This window comes from Gracilinanus agilis, chromosome 2 (genome assembly GCF_016433145.1).
Source record: "Gracilinanus agilis isolate LMUSP501 chromosome 2, AgileGrace, whole genome shotgun sequence".
Taxonomy (NCBI): Eukaryota; Metazoa; Chordata; class Mammalia; order Didelphimorphia; family Didelphidae; genus Gracilinanus; species Gracilinanus agilis.
Genome location: NC_058131.1, coordinates 583,906,124 through 583,932,916, shown reverse-complemented (window position 1 = coordinate 583,932,916; position 26,793 = coordinate 583,906,124). Strand labels below are relative to the sequence as shown.

At 37.0% G+C, this 26,793-nt stretch overlaps 1 protein-coding gene across 3 annotated transcripts in view; it reads right to left on the bottom strand.

Moving 5' to 3' along the window:
• The window catches only part of PCSK6 (proprotein convertase subtilisin/kexin type 6), a 266,121-nt gene extending 240,576 nt beyond the window's left edge, over positions 1-25,545 (bottom strand). For all 3 annotated transcript variants that reach the window (XM_044665405.1, XM_044665406.1, XM_044665407.1), the window contains exon 1: positions 25,235-25,545. In XM_044665405.1, the coding sequence (XP_044521340.1) occupies positions 25,235-25,543 (309 nt within the window). In that variant the 5' untranslated portion in view covers positions 25,544-25,545. The remainder of the gene's footprint in view (positions 1-25,234) is intronic.
• Positions 25,546-26,793: the final 1,248 nt, after the last annotated feature.

Sequence of the window (26,793 nt, the reverse complement as noted above, 5' to 3'; positions counted from 1 at the left end):
TGTAAAAAGGTCTGGAAAGGAATAATAGACATTAACTTCACCACCTTTGCCACACTTCCTAACTCCAGTTCCCATTTCTTAGATGTGATTTGATAGGCAAAATATATTTTAATACAGGAAAATAGCACAGTATCCCTTCTAGTTGGAGGGTATAGGGACAGAGATTGTGGAATATCATACTAGTTGATATTTTCATGATAAGGCAGGATGAGACTGAAAGGATGAAAATGACAGGGGAAAAATTGTGCAATTTTTCTTTTGTTAACAAGAAAAAATGAATTTCCCAACCTCTTTTGTTCAAATATTATAAAGGTATTGTAAATGAAGCCATCCTTTTCTGGAAAGGATATAGTCTATTGAATTGAATATGAAGTAAATTTCCATAAAAGAAATCTTATTTTCCTTTTAACTTCACAATAAGAACAAAGTTTTCTCAGGAGAAAAGTAAATTTCATACTAGACAGTTGAAGATTTCAGAGGAAAAAATGTTAACACAGTAGTCAAGTAACATACTCGGTATCGTTCAGTCATTTTTCAGTTGTGTCTGTCTCTTCATGACCCCGTTTGGGGTTTTCTTGGTAAAGACACTGGAGTGGTTTGCCATTTCCCTCTCAAGTTCATTTACAGATAAGGCAAACAAGTCACTTGCCCAGGGTCACATAGCTAGTAAATATTGAAGTTGGATTTGAACTCATGAAGATGTCTTCCTGATTCCAAGCCCAGGGTTCTATCTATTGTGCCACCTCACTGCCCCATTATGTAATATACTGGGTAAGTAATATACTGGGTGTTATGAACTATAAATGAAAACTTTCAGAAATTTGTAGCACCTTCTTAAATGTAGGATATTTCCTTCGATAGTTTCCCTAAAATCCACAATTATAAAAATATCTCCCATTTCTGAAGCAATATTAAGAATTTCCAAATTTAATCAGTTTTTTTGTCTTTTAAAGTTTATAATACCTAAGAGAACTAGAATGGAATGTCATACTTTCCTAGCAGGTGAAATTTTCAATCATGTGAGCTACTCCAGAAAGTTCTAGATTTTGATTTTTAAACCTAAATAGTACCTTACATTATTAAATAAGATAAAAATTCATTTGTGGTAAGCTTTAAAAAATAAAAGATACACTAGATACAGTCAGATTTCATATTCTCTATATTCAGTTACATATGAATATAGAGGACTAATCTTTAAATTAACATTAACTATAGACACTTCTATGTCAAGATGCAGTATTCTTGTATTTTTTAACTTGTTAAAAAAAGAAGTTCAAGAGATTGGTTAAATGCACCACTGTGCTCAAAATTCTCAACCACTTTGCATCAGTCAGTCAGTCAATTTGACCATTCAAGTATGATAGATCTAAATCTATTGCTTGACTTCCTTTCATCATTTCAAGCTTTTTTCTGCTAGAATATACATACAGGAAAAAAAAGGGGGGGGAGTCCTTTGTTGTACCTTATACCTTTATTGCACTCTCACCATTCTTCCCTTCTGTAGTAATTTTGTTTTGATGCCCTGCAGCAAACTTTCAACATACTAAACGAGCTGCTTAAAATGCATGTTTTATAAATTTTTACAATCGTTTTAACTCCAGCAGTTTTTTCTTCTTCTAAAGAACATGAAGAACCTTTTGTTCTCATATGGAAATATTTGAAGGTCCTTATGTTTATTCTCAGACATTCTAATGCTACCTAGATAACAAATATTCAGACACCTTTCAATCAAAAAAGTTAATTCTATATACCTTACTTGTGATTTCTGTTTAGCCTTTCAAAAATACTTTAATAGAACTAATTTTGTTCCCTTTTCATGTGGATCACAAAACAAAATTTGAGGTTTTTACCAACTCAGTGCTCAAGCATTTGGAAGTTCTTTGTCTTTTTGCCTTTCTAGTTTCTAAGGTCCTCTTTTCAACACTCAGATATTTAATTGGCAAGGTGAGGATAATGTTTAAATTAACCATATTCCAACCGAAAGGCTTCTGCAGAAGCTATGCTCTTGTTTGATGTCTCTGCCTTGCTTCTGCTAGTCCTCAAAACTTTTATTTCCACAATGGCAAATATGGATTTGTTCAAACATTTTCAAATGATCCTTCATATTCTAATCATCAGGCCTCATAGCTAGCTGGATTGCCTCCTCAATATTTACATATATAGAATTTTCTTTCCACAAGAAACTTCTATGGCAAATTAGCCCACTCCATAATTGAAAGGGATTTCCATACAATATGTCTGTTATTCAGTCTCTGAAATAAGGGCATCTTCTACTTTTTGAGGCAGCCTGTTTAATTTTTTTCCAACTTAATTAATTTGGCTTGTTCCAACTTCTACCCATTGTTCCTGGTTTTGCCCTCAGAAGCCAAACAGAACAAGTCTAGTCTCTCCTTCACATAGTACATTAAATACTTGAAGACAGTTACCATATTCCCCCTGTGATTTAAATCTTGACATTATTCCCTTCTTTCTTCTCTCAAGATGTTTATTTCTCTTTTGAATCACTATGGAACATTCTACTGTTGTTACATGCTACCTTGGTCATCAACAGTGTTCTGTGTTTCATTAGATATTGGCTGTTTCCTTTGTCTTGTAATAATTATTAAGAAAAGTTTCTAATTTTTTAGATGTTTTGGTAGTTGTCCACCCTTCTAATTTTAGTTGTCTTCTCTGCTGATCTACCTGCTCAGTGTTCTATGTCTTTAATTACATTTTCTTCCTCTTTAAACATTTGGTACTTTTTTCCCTCTCACTTTTGATTCTTCCCATTTTTGTGTAGCATATAAAACTGGACCATAACACTGTCTCAGGATCATCTCACTTTACGGATTTTGCTTTTCAGCAACCTCAGACACCACTTTGGGTAGTTTTGGGGGGAGCTAAACTGGCACCAACTGAATTCCAGTTCTCTTCCTTTCAGAACTCATGGAGTCACAGATGCGAAAACCCTGCCCCAGTTCTCTCATTTCTTCAGTTCACTAACTGAACTAAAGCAGAAGCGTCTGCCCCTTTTGATAGGGTTTGAAGATGATAAAGTAATTGTTTCATGTTTTTGCCATAGTTGTTTTATGTTTTTGTCCCTGTTAGAGCTCCCTAGAACCTATCCCCAGATAGAGGGAAGCACGGCCCTATGCTTCCTATACTACCTATCCCTCCTTAAATTACTGTGAAGAAAAATGGTACAATGATTGTTGCAACAATATGATGGAGGGAGGGCAGGGAAGGAATACACCAAAAGAATCTCTAAAGCAATGGAGAATTAATTACATAAGTGGATCCCAAAGCACAAATCCTGCATTAGTTGTATACCTCTCTGGAATTAGGAAGCTCTTAGAGAAGGAGAGTTGAATGAATGCATTAATATTTGTCATTTTCTACTATTAATTCATAAGGGGTCTTTAGTTTTTGGAGTTTGTTGCTTTCTTATCAGTGAATTCAATTTTAAGAACTTTCTACATATGATACATAATTCCACTTTGAGGCCCATCCACAATTTATTGGAAATTGAGAAAAAGGTCTTGTTCTCTATCCTTTTGACCACATGACCTGGCAAGAGGCTGTCTATTGATGAAATCTTGTTTGTGGATGATTGTTATCAAGATTCAGAACACTATAGGACCTTCCCAATGAGTTACATCATCACTAAAAAAAAGATCAGTCTAGTTATCTAAATAGGAAAAATAAAGAGGAAGAAGAATGTACAGGTATCCCTTCCACATTGCAGAAGTCCTATGAGCACAGTAGTCATAAGGTTTCAGTGCCCCCATGATCTGGAAAATCCATGTAAAATTTTTTGGCCCTCCATATCAGAGAAGTCTAATTTTTTTCTTTCTTTTATATAGTGTTTGTAACAGTAAATAATAATAGCACCTTATTGTAAATTGTTGGTTAAATATGCTTTTCTGAGTTTCTAAACCTATGTTGTCTCCTGGCCTTCCAATATCACAGTCTAGACCAGTGGTTCCCAAGCTTTTTTGGCCTACCGCCCCCTTTCCAGAAAAAATATTACTTAGGCCCCTGGAAATTAATTTTTTAATTTTAACAGCAATTAATAGGCAAGATAAATGCACCTGTGGCCATCACAGCCCCCTGGATCACTGTAGCACCCTCCAGTGGGTGTTGGTACCCACTTTGGGAATCACTGGTCTAGACTTTCTGTAAAATTCCCCCAAAATTCCCATTTAATTTCTTATGCCAACCCATAATATATATCAAAACCATGATGAAGAAAGTTATGATGTCAAAGAGACACCTGTATATTGCTTAGATTATTAAATTCATTAGGCTAATAATTTAATGCATTACTACAAAAATATTAAATAGATACTATTGATAGTAATGAGCAAGTTTCAGAATTTAACAAGAGATTGTATTTGATTTGGTAGACCATATGGTACTTTTCCTGATTCTAAGCTGCTCATTGCTTCCAAAATCCATTTTAAACAAGCATGTTAGTGAAGCTATATGCCTATGAATTATGATTTCAAGGAAGCATGACTATAGATGATCCACTGGAAAATGGAACGATCCATAATAGATGCAAGTGGGTGAGTTAGTTGACCAGTTGTACTAAGCACTGGGGAAACAAAGGCAAAAAACTCTGATATCAAGGAGTTCACAGTCTAATGGGGAGATCACATGAAAATAACTATTACATTCAAGATATCTAGATATTCTGGGGATAATCAAGAGAAGGAAGGCATTAGTATTAAGGGGGATCAGGAAAGGTTCCCAACAAAAGGTGGGATGTCCACTAGAATTTGAAGGAAAGCAGAGAAAGCAGAAGATGGTGATGAGGAGGGAAAGAATTTCAGAAAAGGGGATTGGCCAACAAAAATATCCAAACTCAGGGAATGGAATGTCTGTTGCTAGGAATAAGGAGACCAGTGTCATTAGATTGCAGAATAAGGGGGTAGAAGGTGCAATCGGCTCTAGATTGATAATAAAAGGTAGGAGGGGATTAGGTTACAAAGGTCTTTGAACACCAAACAGAGGATTTCATATGTGATTCTGGACATGATAGAGAGTGACTAGAGTTTACTGAATAGGGGATGATGTGGTCAGACTTGCCCTTTAGGAAGATCAATTGACAGATGAATGGATGAGGACTGACTGTAGTGGAGAGGCACCTGAGGCAGGGAAACCAACCTAAAAACTATTGCAGTAGTCTAGGCATGTGGTAATAAGAGCCTGCCCCAGGGTAGTAGCAATGTCAGAGGAGAGAAGAGGGAGTATACAAGAAATGTTACAAAGATAGGCTCAATATATTGTCACCAAAGACTGATGTAATATGAAATATGTTAAAAACATGTATGACTAGAAAAAAGGTAGGCTCTTCATATAATAAGAGAAAAGGATAACAGCCTAAGTAGTCACAAAATATTAAAAGGAACACAAGAAGAGCTCTGGAATGTTAGATGGATGATTTATGGAAGGTCAAAGACAAGAATGACATAGGATGAAAAGGTTGTAATCTGCAAACATAGCAAAAGCATTCATACAGAGTATATATATTTAATGAAGTAAATTTTTTGAAAAATGTATTTCTAGATATATATTCATGTTTAGGTTCTAGACTAGTCATTTTCAACCTTTTTGGTCTAAGAACTCCTTTATTCATAGAAATTACTGAGAACCCAAAAGGTTTTTTGTTTATATGGCTTGCATCTAGATAGTTATTGTGTTAGACAATTGCTAAACATTCTTAATGCTTATTCATTTATTTTTTAAAACGATGAACTAACAACATGGTAACATAACATAATTTATAAAAAATAACTTTTTCCTAAAACAAAAAAAATCACTGGGAAGAGTGACATTGTCCTACATATTTTTGGAAATCTCTTTAATGTTTGGTTTAATAGAAGACAGCTGGATTTTTATATCTGCTTCTGCATTCAATCTGCTGCCATTTAATTGTTTTTTAGTATATGGAGAGAATGTGGCTTCACACTGAAATATTGTTGGAAATACTAAAATTTAGTTTGAAATGCTAAGAAGCTATTTGCCTATCTTAATAGGCAAAAAGCATCTTAGTATTATTATGAAAATAGTTTTGACCTCATGAACCACCTAAAAGATTGTCAGGGATCCCCAGGGGTCTAGGGACCACACTTTTGTGAAATGATGCACTAAATCAATCCTTAATAAGACTTTATGTTGGGCAGTAGCCAAAATAGATGTTATATGACACCTAAACCTACTTTCTTTAAACATTTATGGCAATAAGGTGGAAGGAAGGAAAGGAAAAGCAAGAAGAGAAGAAAAAACAAGTCAAAAAAAAGAGGAAAGACAGGATGCTGCTTGTTAGTATCAGTAATGATGAGCACAAATGTTTTTGGTTCTGCACTTCTCAACATTTATTATGAACAAGGACAAAAGTTACCTCCAATATATGCCTGGTATAGGGACATTTGATGAAGGGCAATAAAATGGGTCATCAATAACTAAAGACACATCATTAAGAGCTTAATTATCCCATTCTGCGAACTTGAACAGATCCATATTACTTAATCAGTTTTTCACCAATTATTGCCCTATTCCAATTTGAGGCTTGTTTATATTCTTTTCTAAAACTATACAAATAAATAAAAAAGCAAAGCAAAGGAACAGAAATGCATCTAACATGGATTCCTGTACAGTAAGTTGTTAATGGGTTCCTTTTCTTTCTTTAATGTTTTATCATTATTCTCTTTTGTTTCTCTCATGAGCAGTTGAATGGACTTGATATTCTTTGTGATTCTACCAGCTCTAAAACAATATTATTTTCTTGAGGGCAGTATGGTACAGTCGAAAGAGCACTAGTTCAAGAGTAAAAATAATGACAATAAATAATATGTATATAGCACCTTCTATGTGTGCCAGGCACTGTTAAGTGCTTTATTCAAATTTACTTAAATTGTAAATTTATTCAATTACTTTATCACAATTGATCTATACAACAATCTGTGAGGTAGGTTCTATTAGTATCCTTATTTTGTGGTTGGGGAATCTGAGGCAAATAACAGTTAAGTGAATTGGCCAAAGTCAATCAATCCATTTATAAATATTTATTGAGCACTTGCTCTTACTGTGTGCTAGGCACTATACTAAGCACTAAAATACAAATACCAAAAAAAAAAAAAATGCAAAAGACAGTGCCTACCTCCAGGAGTAAAGAGACCTACATTCAGATCCTGCATCTGGTGCTTCCTATTTATGTGACTTTGATAACTCACAACCTCCTTGGGCCTCAACTTATTCACTGGAAAATGAGGGGATTGGATTAGATGACTTCTAATAAAATGAGATAATAAAATAAAAACATGTATTTATGTTTTTTCCTATAAGCTCAATAAGGGCATGGATCATGTCTTTTCTAAATTGAAGAAATGAGGGAGGTTTAGCCTGGAGAAAAGAAGATTTAGGGAAGACATGAGACTTAACTTCAAATATTTGAAGAATGATCCTGTGGGGAAAGTATAGCTTGTTCTGCTTGCCCTAGAGGGGCAAACCAGGTACAATAGGTAGCAACTATAGATTTATGCTTGATATAAGGATAAATTTCCTAACAATTAGAGCTATATAAATACTTTAGAATGGATTACTTCAGGAGAAAATGGGTTTTGCCTCTACAGAAGTTTTAAAGTTGGCATCAGGATGACTGCTTTTTGTTGATGTTCAAGTGTGGTTCAGATAGATTAGTACAGGCTTCTGAGGTCCTTTCCAACTCTGATATTCTCTCATTTTGAGCTTCTCCTTTCTTTAGATTTTATTCTTAGAAGCTAGAAGGCATTCCTATTTCCCCATTTAAACAATTCTTTTAAATGTCTTTCCTTTTAAGAGTGATTATTTTGGGGGCAGCTAAGTGGCTCAGTGGATTGAGAGCAACATCCAGAGATAAAATTTGGCCTCAGACAACTTCCTAACTATGTGACTGTGGGCAAATCACTTAGCCCCCATCATCTATCCCTTACCACTTTTCTGCTTTGGAACCAATACACAGTATTACTTTTAAGATGGCAGATAAGGGTTTTTTTTTTTAAGTGATTATTTCATTCATTCATTGAACACCAGGTTGATTTCCTAGACAGTGCCAACAGTCATCTGTCTTTTAGATTCCATAATATAAGGAATGCTTACTTAATTTAGTTTACTGTCTCTGAAGTTTAGTTTCTCTAATTAAATATACATGTTTTTATGTGTAAGAGATTGGTAGTAAGGCACTGAACTGGTTGCCTGAACATGCTAGGCAAACTATTATAATTATTTACATATTTTACCATATTTAATACATCATGTTTTGCCAACTTTTAAAAAGCATATTAAATATTTAATTAGTTTTATTGCTTTTTATGACAGTAATTTTATTTACTTGTCTCTAAACCAGAGTTACTGTAATCTTTATATTTCTTTCTCCCTTGAGTCAACTTAACACTTTCTCCTTTTCATTGTGTGATATTTTTATGTTTCCTTTCCAGTCTTCTCTTTACAAAGTATCTATTTTAATTTGTCTTCCCTGCATGGCATATTATATGATTATTTTATTTTAGAAAAATGCCACTGGTTCTTCTTGGTACTAAGATTCAACTCTTATTTTAACATTAATGGTTCCTTCTCTGAGTTTAAAATTCTTCCACTTCTATTATGTATTACTAATTCCAAGCTCTATATCCCTCAGGCATTTGTTTTAATAGAATTAGAAGAATCTATAAATAAAGCAACTACTACAGAAAATGTTTTTATTCTCCTCATCTCTTTTCATATTCATTTTATGTAAATGTACTAAATTACCAGCAAGTGATCATTTGGTTTATACAAAACAAAAGATGTTATATACATAAAATGCTTAATAAATTCAAGTTCAACATTTGACCCAGACAGCAAGGAATGTTTACCCATGACTTGGAAAATTCAAGCTGCAAAGAAGAAACAAGATTCCCCTTGAAGAAGTCTTTCCATGAGAGCATTATAAGGAAGGTTGCTTCTTTTAGGGACTATAGGGGAAGGTATTATTTAAACAAGTCAGGAAAATCTGTAAATTCCACAGGAAGTCAATACATCACATAGCACTATTAGGAAAATCTTAAATCAGACAAAATTGAATGAAAAATGGTTGCACAAGCAAAACTAATTCTAAATCCTTCTGTCTTTTATAATCTTCTAAAGGAAGGTATATTAAAAGGTAGTTATCACCACCATTTAGCCCTTATTATTCTCAAAACTAGGCTTCAGAGTTAGTTTATACATTGTTCTCATTACTACTACTACTACTTACTTCTAGAGTAAGGAATGATTATTTATTTTATCTGTCTCTCAAGTTTAGTTTCTCTAATTAAAAATCCATGTTTTTATGTGCAAGAGATTGGTAGTATAGCCAACACAAAGCAAAACCACTCTGTATCTTAGTAGCTTTGAAGAAAAAAGATTAATCAGTCTGGAGTCAATCAGCTTATCAGATCTCTCTCAAATGTTAGTAAGCCTAGGCTTCAGTTGACAGAATATCAATGACCCTATCTAGAAGGCTTTCTATCTTAGGATGGCCTTTCAGACCCCATCCTCTGCTGGCATAGCCTTTGAAAACCTGAGGTCATCTCCATGCCTTAAAGAAGCATCAAGGCTACAAATACTACTTTTCATTTGCTTAGAGCTTTAAGTTAATAAAGTTTGTCATATTCATTATCTCATCTGACCCTTATAACAATGGACAGAGTCAAGTATTATCTTCATTTTATAGATTAAGACACTGAGGCTCAAATGATTAAATGAATTATCTTAAGCCACACACACAAGTGAATGCTAAAGCTAAGATTCAAACCTAGAGATATTTTGTCTCCAAATCCAGTGCTTTTTTCCCCTTTTAAGTAATATCCTCTAAAGACATGAAGTAACTAATATTATTATTAATTCCTTACTTAGTAGCTGCATTTGTTTACCTCTTGTGTTCCCATTGCATCTAGTTTTTGCAAGTCAAATATTCTGCTCATTTCTATTTTGTTTCATTCCCCCATGCAACAGAACTATCACAAATACCTCTTGTTGAATGTCCTTTTTTTTTTTCATTAATGATTAAACTCAGATTTGCCAGGTAGGTCATTTTTTGGGGGGTTCACATTGAGTTCCTTCTGTGTGTGTGTGTGTGTGTGTGTGTGTGTGTGTGTGTGTGTGTGTGTGTGTGTGTGTTTTTGGCAGGGGTAGAGTGACATCCTTTTACATTTCTTTCTGTGATTTCTTGCAACTACAGAATGATCTTGTTGCTCAAATTTCTTTTTCTTCATATTTGATGGACTTTCTCCTAGCCACATTTAAAAATTTTTTATTGCACTTGGGACATTTAAACACCACGTATCTCGGAGTTTTAATTGTTAAGATTTTTTTTCTGGCAGTGATCTACAGATTCTCTCAGTAGATACTTTGCTATGTATTTATACAAGTTCTAGACTATTTCTCATATTATTTTCTACATTTTAATATTTGAGTTTCTTTATTTGTTATTTGAGAATCTTTTTAATCCTTAGATTGCTTCATTTCTCCTATCTTAAAGTGCTTTGGTTTGTAAAGAATTTGTGTTCTTTTAATGCTACTGCCTTTTGTTGCTTTTCTGCCAAATTTGCCTTCATTTTAGTGTTTTTTTCTTCTAAAGCTGTTTATCTTTTTCACCTCTCGAAATATTTTCTTTGATGATTTAGTTTTTCCTTTTTTTGTTTGTAAAACATTTTGCATTGAGAGATTCAATTTCTGACCTATAATCATTAATTCCTTATTTAATGGATTTTATCCGTCTTTTGAACTATTCAAGAGTTTATTACTGTTCCATGCTCTGTGAGGGATCTGTACCTAGTCAGCTAGATGGCATAGTGGTTAGAAAGTGGGGATCTGGTATCAGGAAGGCCTGAATTCAGATCTGACTTCAGACACTTACTAGCAGCACATATGTGACCCTATGAAGTCACTTAACCTCTGATCTTCCTCAATTGCTTCATTTGTAAAATGGGGATAACTTAGTAAGCAAATAGCAAAACCCTCCAGTATCCTTGCCAAAAAAACCCTCCAAAACCCAATGAGGTCACGAAGAGGTGGACATAACTGAAATGACTAAACTAGCATAAGAAAATGGGGATAATAATAGTACTTATCTTCTAGAATTGTTGTGAGGTTATCTTGAGACAATATATAAGACAATATTTGCAAATATTTTGATAACTTTAGCAGTGTATAAATACCATTACTACTACTGCAATTACTACTACTGCTACTGCTACTACTACCACTACTAAATTCCTTAATCAAGTTTAGTTTAGTTTTATCAAGTTTGGTTTAGTTTCCTTATTACAAAATTTGTTGAGTTTTGTATTCTCTGACATTTTATTTTTTTTTCTTCTGGTTTTAGGACTGTCTTTATTGAGACAAAATGTGCATTTTAGAGGCTTTTGCTATAGTTTTTTCCTTGACGTTCTTTGGTATCTTAGCCTCTTTTTCATTTCTTAATCACTCGATCTGCTCGCTCACCTTGCAGAGGGTGAGCAGTCATCTTAAAAGATGTTGAAAGGCTATCTCAACCTTCTAGCATCAGAAGGCATAAGGTTTGTCTTATTGGGCCTCTGCCCTGCATAGCCTCTCTAGAGGATGCTGGATGACACCAGCTGGGTTTCAGTCTCCTTTCCTACAGGTCTAATGCAGCCATCCACATTGGCACCCCTCTTTTCCTTCTTTCTTTCACATGATCGAGCATGATTGTTAACATGATTGTAACTATTGCAGGGAGGTGAAGGGATAGTCCTTACTCTGGGACCAGACCCTGGTAAAAGGCAGAATGTTTTGGCCTGCTTAATTCCTCCTCTTCTATCCTTTCCTTTATGTGGCTGGGGAGAATCTATACCTGCCACTTCTTGCAGGGTGAAGGGAAGGCAGGGAGTTTCGGGAGGCATTGAAATAGCATAGGTGTCTACTCTAAGTTTAGCCGCTGCCCAAGCTTCTAAATTTGTTTGTGTTCCTACTCTGGGAACATGGAGGTTTGTGAGGGAGGAATACTTGGGGAATACTCTAAGTATCAGAATTCTCCAGTGTTCGTTGATAAAGGATTTTATCTGGTCTGGAATTTCATCCTCTTCTTCTGTGGATATTACTGTAGTGACACTAAATTTAATGCACAATTCCCTTTGGATGTGGAGAAGATTTGGAAAATAGTGAAGATATTTTAATAACTAATCTCAAATCTCATTAATCAAATGACCTATAAGTCTTAAGGAAATAAGTATTTTTGGTTAGGTAGACACATTGATGTTTTTTAGTCTTAACAGCACAATCCAAAGTCTAAAAGGGTCACACACACACACACACACACACACACACACACACACACACCTGGGTCCCAAGGACAATTGCATTGATCATATTTCTGACTACTTAAATTTAAGCTTACACTTCTAGAAAACTACATGTGCTATTTTCTTTAAATAAAAAACTGTATGATGTTTTCAACTATATCAATAATTTTTCAAAAAATATTTTCCCTTGGGTCCTACCTCTAAGAATATTTTTAATAGTGAGGTTAGATGAATATTCAAAAGCAGGGAAGGCTTAAGAAAGGCTATGACCTACTGTAAACCCAAACTTCAAACAAATGGCATAACCATTGGCTATTGGGAAATCAGCTGACAAAAAGAGACAAACCTGTAGTACTGGATTTAGAGATGAGATGGATCATGTGAATCAAAGGTCCCTTGTACTTTATATGGCAAAGAGGACTAGTTGAAAAAAGCAACAGATCTCAAAGAATAGTAAGAGTCATTAACATATACTAATTATGCAAAGAATTACTGGCAATTTTTTATCTTTACATCCATCTAACAACGTCAATAGTCTTGCCTTCAACTCCCAAGGACAGCTCTAAGCCAAACTGCACTTAATATTTATAAGAATCTATCAAAAGACATAAGTGAAAGAATATGTCACTCAAAACTGATTAGGCAGGTTCAGTCAGATAACTACACCCTTATGCCTACATAAATTAATCCCAATTATTTGTTGAGCATCAATTCTATGCAGGGAGTTAGGTCTTGCCCTCTAGATTTCTAATCTCATTTCTACAGACTTTATGATTCACAAAGAAACAGAGACACTCACTGGGGAAAAGATGTGCAATCCTCAGAGGGACAAAGTTTCCTTGGTATTAAAAAAAAATCTCAATGGTGGTGGCTAGTCATTGAAAGACTTCTTTGAGGCAGCAAATTTCCAGGAGAGACTTAGGGAGGGGACTGACTGGTTGGTTGGCAAGAAGAGAAAAGCAACCTTTGACATAGAAGGCAGTATGGATGAAATAAAAAGAAGTTTAAGTGACTAACTTCAGGAAAGGAACAAATTACTGGAAAGTAGAATAAACTTTTAGTAAGAAAAAGAGAGTAACCCAAAGATTGAATTGTATGTAGTTAAGAATGCTTACCAAATTCTTATCAACAAAAAAAAAACATACAAAACACTTAACTCTAATATACACCAAATATGGAAACTTTCAAGATTCTTGTTAATGAACATAAAAATAAAAAAGGAACAAAATTACTATTTGGGACACTACCTAGTTTATTTATTTATTTTTAAATTTAATTTAATTTTTTATTTTTTAGAAAAAATTTTTCCATGGTTACATGATTCATGTTCTTGCTCTCTCTCCCCCCGACCCCCCACCTCCCAGTAGCCAAAGTGCATTTCCACTGGCTTCCTCCTGTGTCATTGATCAAGACCTATTTCCATATTGTTGATAATTGTTCTAGGGTGGTCATTAAGAGTCTACATCTTAATCGTGTCCACATCAACCCATGTGTTCAAGCAGTTGTTTTACTTCGTATTTCCACTCCTGTAGTTCTTCCTCTGAATGTGGGTAGTGTTCTTTTCCATAAATGCCTCAGAATTGTCCTGAGTCATTGCATGGCTGCTAGTACAGAAGTCCATTACATTTGATTTTACCATAGTGTATTAGTCTGTGTATAATGTTCTCCTGGTTCTTCTACTTTCACTCTGCATCAATTCCTGGAGGTCATTCCAGTTCACATGGAATTCCTCCAATTTATTATTCCTTTGAGTACAATAGTATTTCATCACCAGCATATACCACAATTTGTTCAGCCATTCCCCAATTGAAGGGCATACCCTCATTTTCCGGTTTTTTGCCACCACAAAGAGCATGACTATAAATATTTTTTTACATGTCTTTTTCCCTATGATCTCTTTGGGGCACAAAACCAGCAATGGTATGGCTGTATCAAAGGGCAGGCATTCTTTTAGTGCTCTTTGGGAATAGTTCCAAATTGCCATCCAGAATGGTTGGATCAGTTCACAACTCCACCAGCAATGCATTAATGTCCCAATTTTGCCACATCCCTTCCAGCATTCATTACTCTCCCCTTCTTTCATTTTAGCCAATCTGCTAGGTATGAGGTAATACCTCAGAGTTGTTTTGATTTGCATTTCTCTAATTATTAGAGATTTAGAATACTTTCTCATGCGCTTATTGATACTTTTGATTTCTTTACCTGAAAATTGCCTATTCATGTCTCTTGTCCATTTATCAATTGGGGAATGGCTTGATTTTTTTATACAATTGATTTAACTCCTTGTATATTTGAGTAATTAGACCCCTGTCAGAATTTTTTATTATAAAGATTTTTTCTCAATTTTTTGTTTCCCTTCTGATTTTGGCTGCATTGTTTTTGTTTGTACAAAAGCTTTTTAGTTTAATATAATCAAAACCATTTAATTTACATTTTGTAATTTTCTCTAACTCTTGCTTGGTTTTAAAATCTTTCCTTTCCCAGAGATCTGACAAGTTCACTTAACTTTATATATTTTTATTTATTTATTTATTTGTTTATGTATTTATTTATTTATTATATAGTTTCCTTCTTTATATTCAAGTCATTCACCCATTCTGAATTTATCTTGGTGTAGGGTGTGAGTTGTTGGTCTAAACCTAATCTCTCCCATATTGTTTTCCAATTTTCCCAGCAGTTTTTGTCAAATAGTGGATTTTTGTCCCAAAAGCTGGGGTCTTTGGGTTTATCATAGACAAACTTGCTGACGTCTCTTACACTACCTAGTTTAAATGGAATTGAATACAAAAGAATTTCTTTTTTTCAGTAGTTTGTTTTGCAGAGATTCATATGTACCATAAGTTGAACAATTTCTTTCTCCACAACTACATACAAGAAAACGTTGATATAACAAAGTATAAAATATCAGTATTAGCTCTGTCCTACAATACTAGCTTTATAAAAGTTTTTAATGCATTCAGTTTATTAATCTAGAAAAAAATATTTAACTAGGGGGTTTTGTTTGGATTTACTAATAATAATGATTATCATCTCACACTGATACAGTGTTTTGAGATTTGAAAAGTACCAAGAGGTAAGTAAACATTAAAGGAAAACACCACAACAGAAAACTTGTGTATTGTATATTGTATAAAACTGGGCTTATTCTGTTCCCACTATAGTCAGCTATCATAGACAGATAGGTAAACATATTCCTAGAAAAAAAAAGAGAAAGTGACCAATAAGGTCACTTGCCAAAAATGCATATTTGGACAAGGAAGTGTCTGTTCAGTTATAAGCACCCTTAGGACAAAGAACAACAATCTCCATCACTGTACTTTTCATCTCATGCTAAAATGATGTGCTGTAGCAGCTGTGAATTGGCAAGGTCTTGGTACAAGTAAACATCTGGTTCAAGCCACTAAACTTAAGCTTAACTTTCTATTCTTAGCTTCATATTGCTGCAACTAAGAAATTAAGATATATGCTCAAGGAGATGGTCAGTGAATTGAGCTCTGAAGTTATTTTGACAGTGTGACAAAAATAAAGTTTATTTTTCTTCACAGAAATGAGTCTTTATCAGTAGGCATGAAAACATGGGCCATTTTTTTAGAGGGAAAAAATGGGCAAAGCTCAAGATGTGTGGTTAGACATGGCCATTTAAAAAAAATTAAATGGCCATTGACCTTTTTTTAAAACCTGTCCTGGGATAGACACACCTAAGTAAATTCAGACTGAGACAAGGAGGCACAAGTCCAGATATCTGGGGTCTAATACATACAAAACTACATACTTCCAATGTAACCATATAGGAAAGAAAAAATGGGAAAGCTAAATAGATTTCAAATTACAAATTCCTGAGCCATTAAGTATTAATTGCTTAAGACCTGGTGGTCTGGGCTTTGGGGAAGAGGGCCTCAGAAGAACCAATGATAAGATGGAAAAAAGAAAAGGCACAAAGGCCTTCCTGTAGGAGGTATTTTAAAAATGTTTGCTGAAAGAATGAGTCAGTCTTGTGACCAATGGCATGCACTAGTGAAATGGTGACTAAGCATAGAGACCACAGAACCAACCATATGATCCTCATAGGAATCTATTCCCTTGGAATATCATTCCATCATAAAAGAGAAAATATGAATAATATAAACAATATTGCAAAGAATTATAGGTAGTGAAGAAGGATAAAGAAACCAGAATCAGAATCATCACCATGTACAAGGGCATTCTTCAGTGGAATCATGAATTGTGGATCCAGTTCATCTCTCCATCAGTATATCTCACATTTCATTCTGTATAATTCTTTCCCATAGTCTCTCATTGATTCTCCAAAAAGTATCTGCCTAATGAACTGAGGCCATCTTCAAGAACTTCTTATATTTTCTAGGCACTTCGGTAGTACTTCAACTGCTTAACTATTGCTACTTGCTTTTGCTATTTGATTGACCTGTCTCCTTTTCTGATTATGCATATTTATGGATGATTTGCTTTATGATACCTCTTGCACATATGTATTAATTGGAAGTAAACAGCAATCAACTGTCAGGCAGAATGCATCTACCAATTGTGTCATCCACAACTTTTATCCTCTGACAATTAGAGGATTCTATAAATTATATCATTCCAGTGTCACTTGGAGAACATTTGTTTTAAAAAGGAGATATAGGCAGGGGTGGGGCAAGAGGAGTAGCTTGGGATCATTCAAAGGATTCCAAATGTAATTCATCCTACACTTTCTCTGGTCAATTTTGGGCCCAATTAACTATCCATCTCCAATGCCTATCCTAAATACACACACACACACACACACACACACACACACACACACACACACACANTGCCTATCCTACACACACACACACACACACACACACACACACACACACACACACACACTAACAAACCAACTCAATAGATTGGTCATCCAATTCAATAAAACTGACAGGCACACAGATAAAGGGATCATAAAGGGAAATAAAATCAAAATAAAATGCTATAGTATTTTGTTAAAAATTTACACATATTTATTTAATCTACATTTTCCCCACTGTCCTTTTCCCCTTTCTCTTGTTTATGCCTTACATCTAATAGCACCAAAAAATACCCACACGCATTAACTGAACCCACTGGTGACCTTCAATTTTTGGCTTAGGAAATACTTTAGGCTATAAGATACAAATAAAGAACAAAAGACTTGATAATCCAGAGAATTAGCTAAAAAATTATTACAAATGCTCACTTGCCCAAATATTTTATTTTTTAAATTCTTCCAAAAATTGTTTTGCTGATGTGTTCTTCCATTGACATAGGTCTTACAACCTTTTTACCCCTAATCAATGGCATTTAACAGTAGCTGTGCTCAAAATTAATTCATTACCTGATAGCCAGCCCCATAGTGTTTAGACTCAGAACTTATTAAGGTTGGTCCTCAAGTTGTATATTAGCCTCTCATAAGGCTAATTACTAACTGAATCTTTGTCTTTATCAAATGGTCTTTAGGGGGTTTTGTATCCCAAAAAAATTTATTTTCTGATAGTCAGATTTAGACTGAATTTGTCAAAGCTGTTCCTCAAACTACAGAAAAGCTATCATAAAGCTAATTAATAAGTGAAGTTTGGTAAAACTTGGCAGAATGTGGGCTTTCCTGACAGTCTCTTAGAATTCAGAATCACTTCTGTGCCATAAGGCATTGTTCCAAGTAGGACTTTAGTTGGGTTACTGTTATATATGTAGCAATTAATTAATGAAATCAGTATATTTGCTCTATTCACACCATATGACTGATGTAGAAGAATGAGCCCAAGACCAAACTATTAGTCAGAAGAATCAGAAAGGGTCTCCATTGTTCTTTCTACAGAGATCTATCAATATAGTTCTTTGACTTCAAGGTTTTGTCCATATGATATACCTCTTCCTTCCTCTCACAATATTTATATATGTAGAATAAGAAGAGGGTTTTGAAAAACAGACAAGATGAGAATCTGATATATGAATATTCAATAAAAAGTCCCTGGTTCATTGAATATTGTAACTCCTCTGAATATTGTAGAAATTTTTGTTGTGTGAAATAAAGGTTGAGAAACCAAGCTATTTATTCACTAACAAAATATGTACTATTATGAAGATATAGTCTTATTGATTATTTAGTCTTGGGTCTTCAGGCATATTATTCAATTGCAATGGTTAGTGCCTACAGAAAACACTGATTTACACAATATTTGGGTAGAAAGAGGCAGATCAGCTTAGGATTTCAGTAATGAACAATTCTGGCCCATGGCAGAAATTCAAATGGCACTGAAGTGTGTTAGAAACGGAAATTGATTGCCTCTTTCTGGATAAATTCAAAGAACAGTTTTACGTGAAGAAAGGTAAATCAAGCTATATCTGAGTCTCAGGTTGTACTGTACTGCAGAGCTCAGCTTGTTTATGACTGCAGTGACTAAGTGAGAAACAATGAGAAAGTGTTTCTTCTTTGCAGTGCCATCATTACTACACTAAGGGTATTGATGGCCCTGTTACCATGGTTACACATGTCTGCCAATTTCATCCTATGAAGTGTGAACTGCTAGACAGATGAAGGAACTATTCATCACCATTATTTAGTAAAACTGGACTGAAGACCTCGTGAATACAGTTAGGTCTTCAAAATACCTAAGCAGAAGACTAACAAGGACATAAAAAAGAAAGACTTAATTATTTTATTTAAGAATGTAACAGAATCAGTTACCACCAGAAGTACTTTGAAGAACACTGACTCTTGATTCACTGGACCTGAGTTCAAATCTTGATTCTTACACTTCCTACCCAGTTTGTCTTTAGACATGTCATTTAAATTCCCTGGGCTTCAGTTCCTTCTATAGGTAAAATGAAGGGACCGAACTAAAAGGCCTCTGAAATTCATTCCATTATTAGGTCCATGAACTATGAAAATATGGCTAGTCAAATGATATCATGATATGGACTTGAAAAAAACCCAACACCTTTCTTCCTGTTTTAGTATTAATTCTAAGACAAAACAATGGCAAGGGCTAGGCTGTCAGGGTTAAGTGACTTGCCCAGGGTCACACAGCTAGGCAATATCTGGTGCCAGATTCTACCCCAGGCCTACTGCTCCTAGCTGCCCCTCATATTGACTTTTGATTATGTCTCCATAAATAACTCAGAAAAAAAAAACCAGAACATTATGATCTGGGCCATTGTAAGAACATGGGGAATAAAGGTTAAAAAGCCTTCGATTCTTTTGCTGAGTGAAAAAAAAAATACTTTGGGGAGGAAGAGATGGCTTCATTAGCTGGTGCTAAGACTTGAGGATAATATACATAAAAATCACCCCTAACAATCCTCTTGCCCGTAAACCGTTACAAAACACTACGTCTGCCCTTCTCCAGATAGTCCTCATGTGGTCCTTTGATGATATCTGAGATATAGATCGTGAGATCAGCTGGCCCACTGAATCTAAAAGAGATTAAATTACTTGCTCAAAGACACAGAACCATAAATAGTCAAACCCCAATCCAGTAAGCTTTATGCTGTACCATATGGGCTTTCTTTTCCTCTTCAAGGCTATCCTTGATGTTTATTCTAATTTAATTTTAACCATATAAAATGCCTGGGAAGGGGACGCACAATGTGATGTGCCCTAGGCTCTGAACTCTACTAAGGATGGATGGATGGATAGTTGGATGGATGAATGGACAGATGGATGGATGGATGGCTCAAAGCACATTCTATATAGAAAGTTATTATTTGAAATGCCAAAGAAGAAAAACACATAGTGTATTACTACTGTTTAATACACTTCCCCTTCTGCCCTGTTCATATTGGCATTCTTGCAACTTTTTAATACCTTTTTCTTATTCCTTCAGTTCAGTTTAGATTGAAGCTTTACTTTTTAATCATAAGAACAAGAAGTCTTTAGCATCATAATTCTTCTCTCTCACTGACAGGAATTGCTTGAGGACCACCTGAAATTCAAAGCCAGGTGTGCAGTGATCAGCAGTTATTATAAGTAAAAATCATTTAAGACAGGTTTAAAATCATTTATGGCAGGAAGATGTTTTAAGATTTGGCAGTGAGCCTGCTTCTCCACCCCCAGCCTCAACCCTATCTCCAGCTCTAAACCAACAAGTGAGCTCAATATCCCGAGCTACCGCAAGAATTTAGTGGAAAGCATCATGCTTTCCCATCCCTAAAAAAAAGAAATATAAAACTTCAATACACTAAAGATGCAGAACTATTTTAAGTTTAATTGCAAAGATCACCTAATTTTTAGCCTATTCATATGCAAACTCCTCCCTTCCTACTCATCAACATTCCAAGTCACAGCAAAAACACAATAGTTTCAACACATACAGCATCTCTTTAAAGATTAATCTATTTTTTTTTTAATCCTGGGACTCCATTCTAGGAGCATAGGGCCACAACCAGTAGGCAATGGGACACACAGTCGCTCAGGGTCACCCAGCTGGGAAGTGTCTGAGCCCGGACTTGAACCTAGGACCTTTCGTCTCTAGGCCTGGTTCTCAATCCACTGAGCTAGCCCAGCTGCCCCTACTTTTAGGTTGCAGTTTCTTTAGCAGATGTAGTTTTTACAGGGTGGGGTTGCTAGCCCCACGCCCAACCTTCCTCCTTTTTTCATCCGGGCTAGGGACCATCCTAGGCCCAGGAGTGGTAAGGGTGGGCAGTAGGGGTCAAGTGACTTGCCCAAGGTCACACAGCTGGAAATGTCCGAGGCCGGACTTGAACCTAGGACCTCCAGTCTCTAGGCCTGGCTCTCAATCCACTGAGCCACTCAGCTGCCCCAAAGATTAATCTATAGAGGGCAACATATTATAATAGAAAAAGCATTGTAACTAGAAGTCAGGATACCTAGATTCTGCCACTAATTAATAGTGTGACCTTACTCATCAGAATGGACTAGATAATTTAAAATATCTTTGCACCATGTTAATTTAATAAAGATACCCATTACTTTAAAAGAAAAATAATTAAGCAGTAATTTAGAGTATAATAAAGATCCATGAGGAACCAGGGCTAGGGTAGAAATAGAGTTTAAATTTGACTGGCCTATTAAGTTTTGATTTTTTTTAAATTGCTTTGAAGAGTAGAGACTAAAGCAAAAGGAAGAAACATGACTTTCTATGTCAAACTGTATAGGCCCCTTCCTCTTTGTTTGTCAATAGGTTCACTTGAAAAGGAGAGTTAATACCTTCATCCAATGCCCACAAATACTCCCAGCTGAAAACTACAAATTAGATTTTCTTTTTTATGAGTTGTTAAGCAGGTGCTTGAATGCTCCTGGCCTTTTTCCACAGAGACAATGCATTTAAAAGAAAAAGTAAAGAAAGATTGGTTTGGGAACAGAAGAGGGGAGTGGCAGAAAACAAAGGACTATTTTTTGTAACTTGTTAGTTGGGGTCTCATAAGCTTAAAAAGTCTCCTTTTAATAATCATTAAAGTGTCAAGTCAATAAGCATTAAATGCCTACCATGAGCCAAGTTTTGTGCTATGCACCAAGACATTCATGGCATAAAAATAGAGGGTCAGATTGGGAGTCAAAAAAACCTAAGTTTGATTCCTACCTCTGATACATACTCTCTGGATGACACTGGGTGAATCACTTAACCTTTCAGTGTCTTGGGAAGGTCACTAAGACTTCTAAGATACAGAACAGTTTCCAACCTACATAAACTAGAGGAAGTTTCCATCCCAGTTCTTCCTTAAAGATGAAATCATAGGCGCCTAGATCCAGCTCCTCAAAATATATGAACAGAATTCATTTAAACACTCAATTCTTACACAATCTATCTATTTACTTTTAAATTATCAGTAAGTGGCATGTTGTGGTACAATCGAATATAATGAACTTCTTTACTAAAAGCAATGCAATGATCCAGGACAATCCCAAGGGACTTATGAGAAAGAATGCTATCCACATCCAGAGAAAGAATGGTGGGAGTAGAAACGCAGAAGAAAAGCATATGATTGATCACATGGCTTGATGAGTATATGACTGGGGATGCTGAATTTAAATGATCACTCTATTGCAAATATTAATGATATGGAACTAGGTTTTGAACAATGATACATGTAAAACTCAGTGGAATTGCTTGTCAGCTTTGGGAGGAGGGAAGAAAGAGGGGAGGGAAAGAAGAAGAACCATGTAATCATGGAAAATATTCTAAATCAATCAATCAATCAACTTCTAAAAAAAACTAAAAGTAACAGTCAGTATTCTCAACAGCTCTCCATTCTCAGGACTCTTGGCATGTTGCTATCTTATTCTGAAGTCATATGACACTGACTATTTTAGTAGATTTAATTTAGTTCTGTAGCTGATGCCATGTGGTACAGCAGTTGCTTACAATGACCTTGGAAAACTCACAAACTCCTTGTGTGGTAAGGGTCATTGTAATAACCCCACTTCCCTTCATTCTTTACCCACCCACAAAATAAGGATGGAATAGACTGAATGTGACCTGCCTGGAGAACTTCCAATGAAGTTAGAGTCAGAAGAATTATACTGCCATCATCGGCTCATTTGTAGACATTGTAGAAAGTATATTGTACATTGGATACTGGAGTTCAAAGCACTGCTTTAGTCTGGTCTGAGCACTTATGTCTCAACTTAAATTCCAGTTTGTGTGTTTAATTATACAAGCCAACAACTGAGTCTCTTTGTAATTTATAGCACACTTCGAGAGATACCTTTGCTTGTAAGACAAATTGCAGTGCCACCTGGTCAGAGAAGCAGTGAACTGGGAACACAGAGAGCTGACAGACTATAAGCAAACAGGAAAAGCAATAAACCCAGGATAAAACCCTGAGGAACACCTTTTCACATCTGGAGAATTAGAGAATAAAGATTTAGGAACTACGGATAGAAACGAAGTCAATTATATGATAAAAGTAAAATGTTAAATCACAGTAATGCTTGAAGAGACTTGAACCAGAAAAAAAAAAACACCTAGTTAATTATATTCTTTCAGATAAACTATGACCAACCATCTCGAAAGTTTGATAAAAGCACAAATACAGTTTAAATGATTGAGATTACTTTTACAGAAGACCACACACTGCACATTAATAGTATCAATATAAGACTTATGATGCAAAGAAAATTCCATTTAGATTAGGCAGCACCACACTTTGCTGGGCTCTGTCATGGATAATGATAAAACTAAATTTAACACTGCATGGTGCTAGAGTTTGAATTACTAAGAAGAGCTTATCTGTAACTTGATTTGATCCTTTATGTCTGTAGTTTGCATATACTTGTTAACCACTCTTGGAGTGTAATCCCCAGATGAGGCTATACATTTCAGCCTACTAATCGCTCTCTGAACTATAAATCTCGTTCTTCCTTGCCCCTTGCCCAGCAAAACCCAACTTATACTTCCGACATCCCTTTACATTGTTGGCTGGCTTCAGAGTAATGAGAAAGGGGCTCAGTCCTGCCTCTCTTCAGTTTTACCTGCAAATAATCCTGGGAGTAATTTGGCTTGGCCATGGCTCATTTACTTACAAAGCCACTTTCCTCCCCTAAGAATATTTTACACATTCACTTCAAGAAAGCTCACAAATCCCATATGGAGCACCACTGGGTTTTCCATAGGCATATTCTTGTTAAGATTGTCATTTCAAGCAGCACTGACAAGATGCAGAGACAGTTGATCATTTCTCAGCGGTCTCTTGCTTCTCTTTGTGTTGTTTCCATTACTGAGTACAGAAGACTAAATTCCTGTTCTAGAATGTCTATGGTTTGGACTCAGGCTCTCACTAATTTAGGATCGATCTGTTAGGTCTCAAGTCCATTTGTTTACTCAATGACCTACCCCCGAGGTATTGCCCCGTATCTCTGGACTCGGCCAAAATCGCCCCCCTTTATACATAGGTTGTGAGGGGATCCAGGCTCATGTGGCTCAGCCCATATTAAATACTGATTTGTTGAATTTAGCAGTTCTCTTCCCCAGCCTGTCAGTAAGGTGCTGAGATTCCTAATTTCCCAATCTGCCCCTGCCTTCACATCTCAGCAAGCGCACCCAAAAATGAGAAATTTTATTAGGGTCATCCTAGGAAACGGAGGTGGTCTGAGGTATAGGACAGAAGGCTATAGAGGTGGGATTTTATATTAGGCTGCAGAAACCTCGGCCACAGGAGACCTGAAAGTTCGGAGAGTCGTGGGAGTGAAGAGTACAGCGGAGACCGGGGGCAGGGGCAGCGGAATGAATGCCTCTTCCCCCAAGGGGAAAGAAGACAGGTGATCGAGTCTCTTTTGCCCAGGTTTCCGGTTCAACCATCCGGGAAGCTCCTCTCGCCCCTCAACCGTGTCCAAGTCCGAAGGCTTCCTTGTACTTTTCGATCCTTGGAAAACTACTTGCCCCATAGTGTGTGCGTCTGTGTATAGACGCACAAGTTATTGATACTTAACTAAAGTCTTCATATATGGTAAGGAACAACTTTGCTTGCTGGGCAACATCAGTCCACAACTCCCACTCTCTTCACCCCCCATGACATTTACAGCCATACACACTCCCTTCCCAAACAAGAAAGAGACCGTCAAGTTTTGACCCCATGAACTGGGCTTTTCTTTTTGCCCATCTCCTGGTAGCTGGCCTCCCGCCTTCTCCCACAACCACTGCTAGTGCCACTGCTGCAGCTCATCTCTTTTCCCTCCCTCTCTCTCTGCGCACTCCTTGCAGTGTTGAGGTCCATTTCAACCTTCCTCAGGGTAGGACCCGGTCAGGGTGCACTGGTGTGCCCAGGTTGGGGCTTGTTGGGACGCAGGAGCTAGCAGCCACTCCCTGACCGGGGTTTGTGGGAAAGTAGTAGAGGAGATGAGAAGAGGTAAGGCGAGGTCAGAGAGGACGGAAGCTCCAGTTCCTACTCTGTGCCAAGGACACCGCGGGGGACCCGCAGTGCGCGCGGGGAAAAGTTTGCCCCTAACCACTTACCTGTCCCAAATTCAGATACCCGTGTGCCGAGGCGACTCGGTCCGCCTCTGCTGGCCCTCCGAGTACTTCCACAGCCCAGTGGTTAGTATAGACTGTGGGGGACCGCAGCGCAGCGCAAACGGTGGGCAGCGCGAACACCAGGAGCCAGCTCCAGCAGCGCATAGTCAGCGGCCGAGAGCCTTTCCCACTCCAGCCGCTACTGCCGCCACCGCCGCTGCTGCTGCTGCCGCGTCCTCTTCTGTCTCCTCCTCCTTCTCCTCCTCCAGCGCACAGCAGCCTAAGGGATCCGGGCAGCCGCGAGCGCCGCATGGCTTTAGCCCGGCTCGCTCAAGTGCCTGTGCAGAGTGCAGGGCTGGGGGGGTGGGGTTGGGGCTTTTTAAAGCCAGCGCCGCTCCTGGGAAGCGCCGCCGCGAGGGAGGAAGGGAGGGTGGGAGTGCGCGAGGGAGGGAAGAAGGCTGAGGCGCATTCTCGCCGAGGCTCCAGGAAAGTGCCTGGGAGAAGCACCGACTCGTGCCGGGCTCGTGTGGGGCCACACGGGCCGAGACCCTGGCCGCCTCAAACGCCCGGCACGCCTAGGGGAGCGCGGGTAAGTCAGCCCGCCCGCCCCGGGAAAGTGGGCCGAGGGTCACGGAGGCTAGAGCTCTTAGCCACGGACTATCCACGCGCGATGTGGGAAGTGCTGTGAAAGACTTGATCCCTGCCTTCAGGGAGGTTCTAGTCTTGTTAGGAAAGAGACACTACACATAAAATATTTAGAGAATAGAATATAGGAACAAGGCTATGTGGTCAGTGAAAAGAGAGCTGGATTTTGATACAGAGGTTCAGTTCCCTGGTCTGCTGCTCCCACGGGCCTATGACCAATTAGTTCCTTTAAGCCTCAGTTTCCTCATCTGTAACAAGCTGATATTTATGTAGAATTGTAAGATTTGCAAAGCGTTTTACATTTATCTCATTTAATCTATTACTTACTAATATATTATCTCAGTCAATTCTCTCAACGACCCTGTGCTATTATCCTTATTTTCTTGCAATAAGCCCGTGAAACAGGACTATTATTATTTCAGTACTACAGGTAAGGAGACTGAGGCTGAGATTAAACACTGTTGGTTGTTGCTAGTGCTCAAACCCAAGTTTTTGAGATGCCATCTGCAACACTCTGGCTACCTTCCATCTAGCTGCCTCCAACCAAATGAAGGTGTTGCCACACTCTTAGGTTCCTTCCATTCTAAAACTGTGGATCCTATACATTCAAGGGTCAGCTTGGTTCTTTGAAGCTAGAATTAGAAGATAAATTGTGCTCTGCCAGTAATCTGCTAGCTCTGGGAAATATGCTATGAGAGTGGCCTAATTTCTCTAAGACTCAGGTTCTCCATTTGTAAAATGAGAAGTTCAGACTAGGTAATTTCTTAAGGACCCTTTCAACTCTAAATCTATGATCCTTTATATCCAGGAAGCGACATGAGGCATTAGGAATGCACAGTCAAAGGTTGGATGGTAGGGCTGATTTTCCTACTAATTTAGTTAGCTGTGTGTCCTTAGATGAATTGCTTGACCTCTCT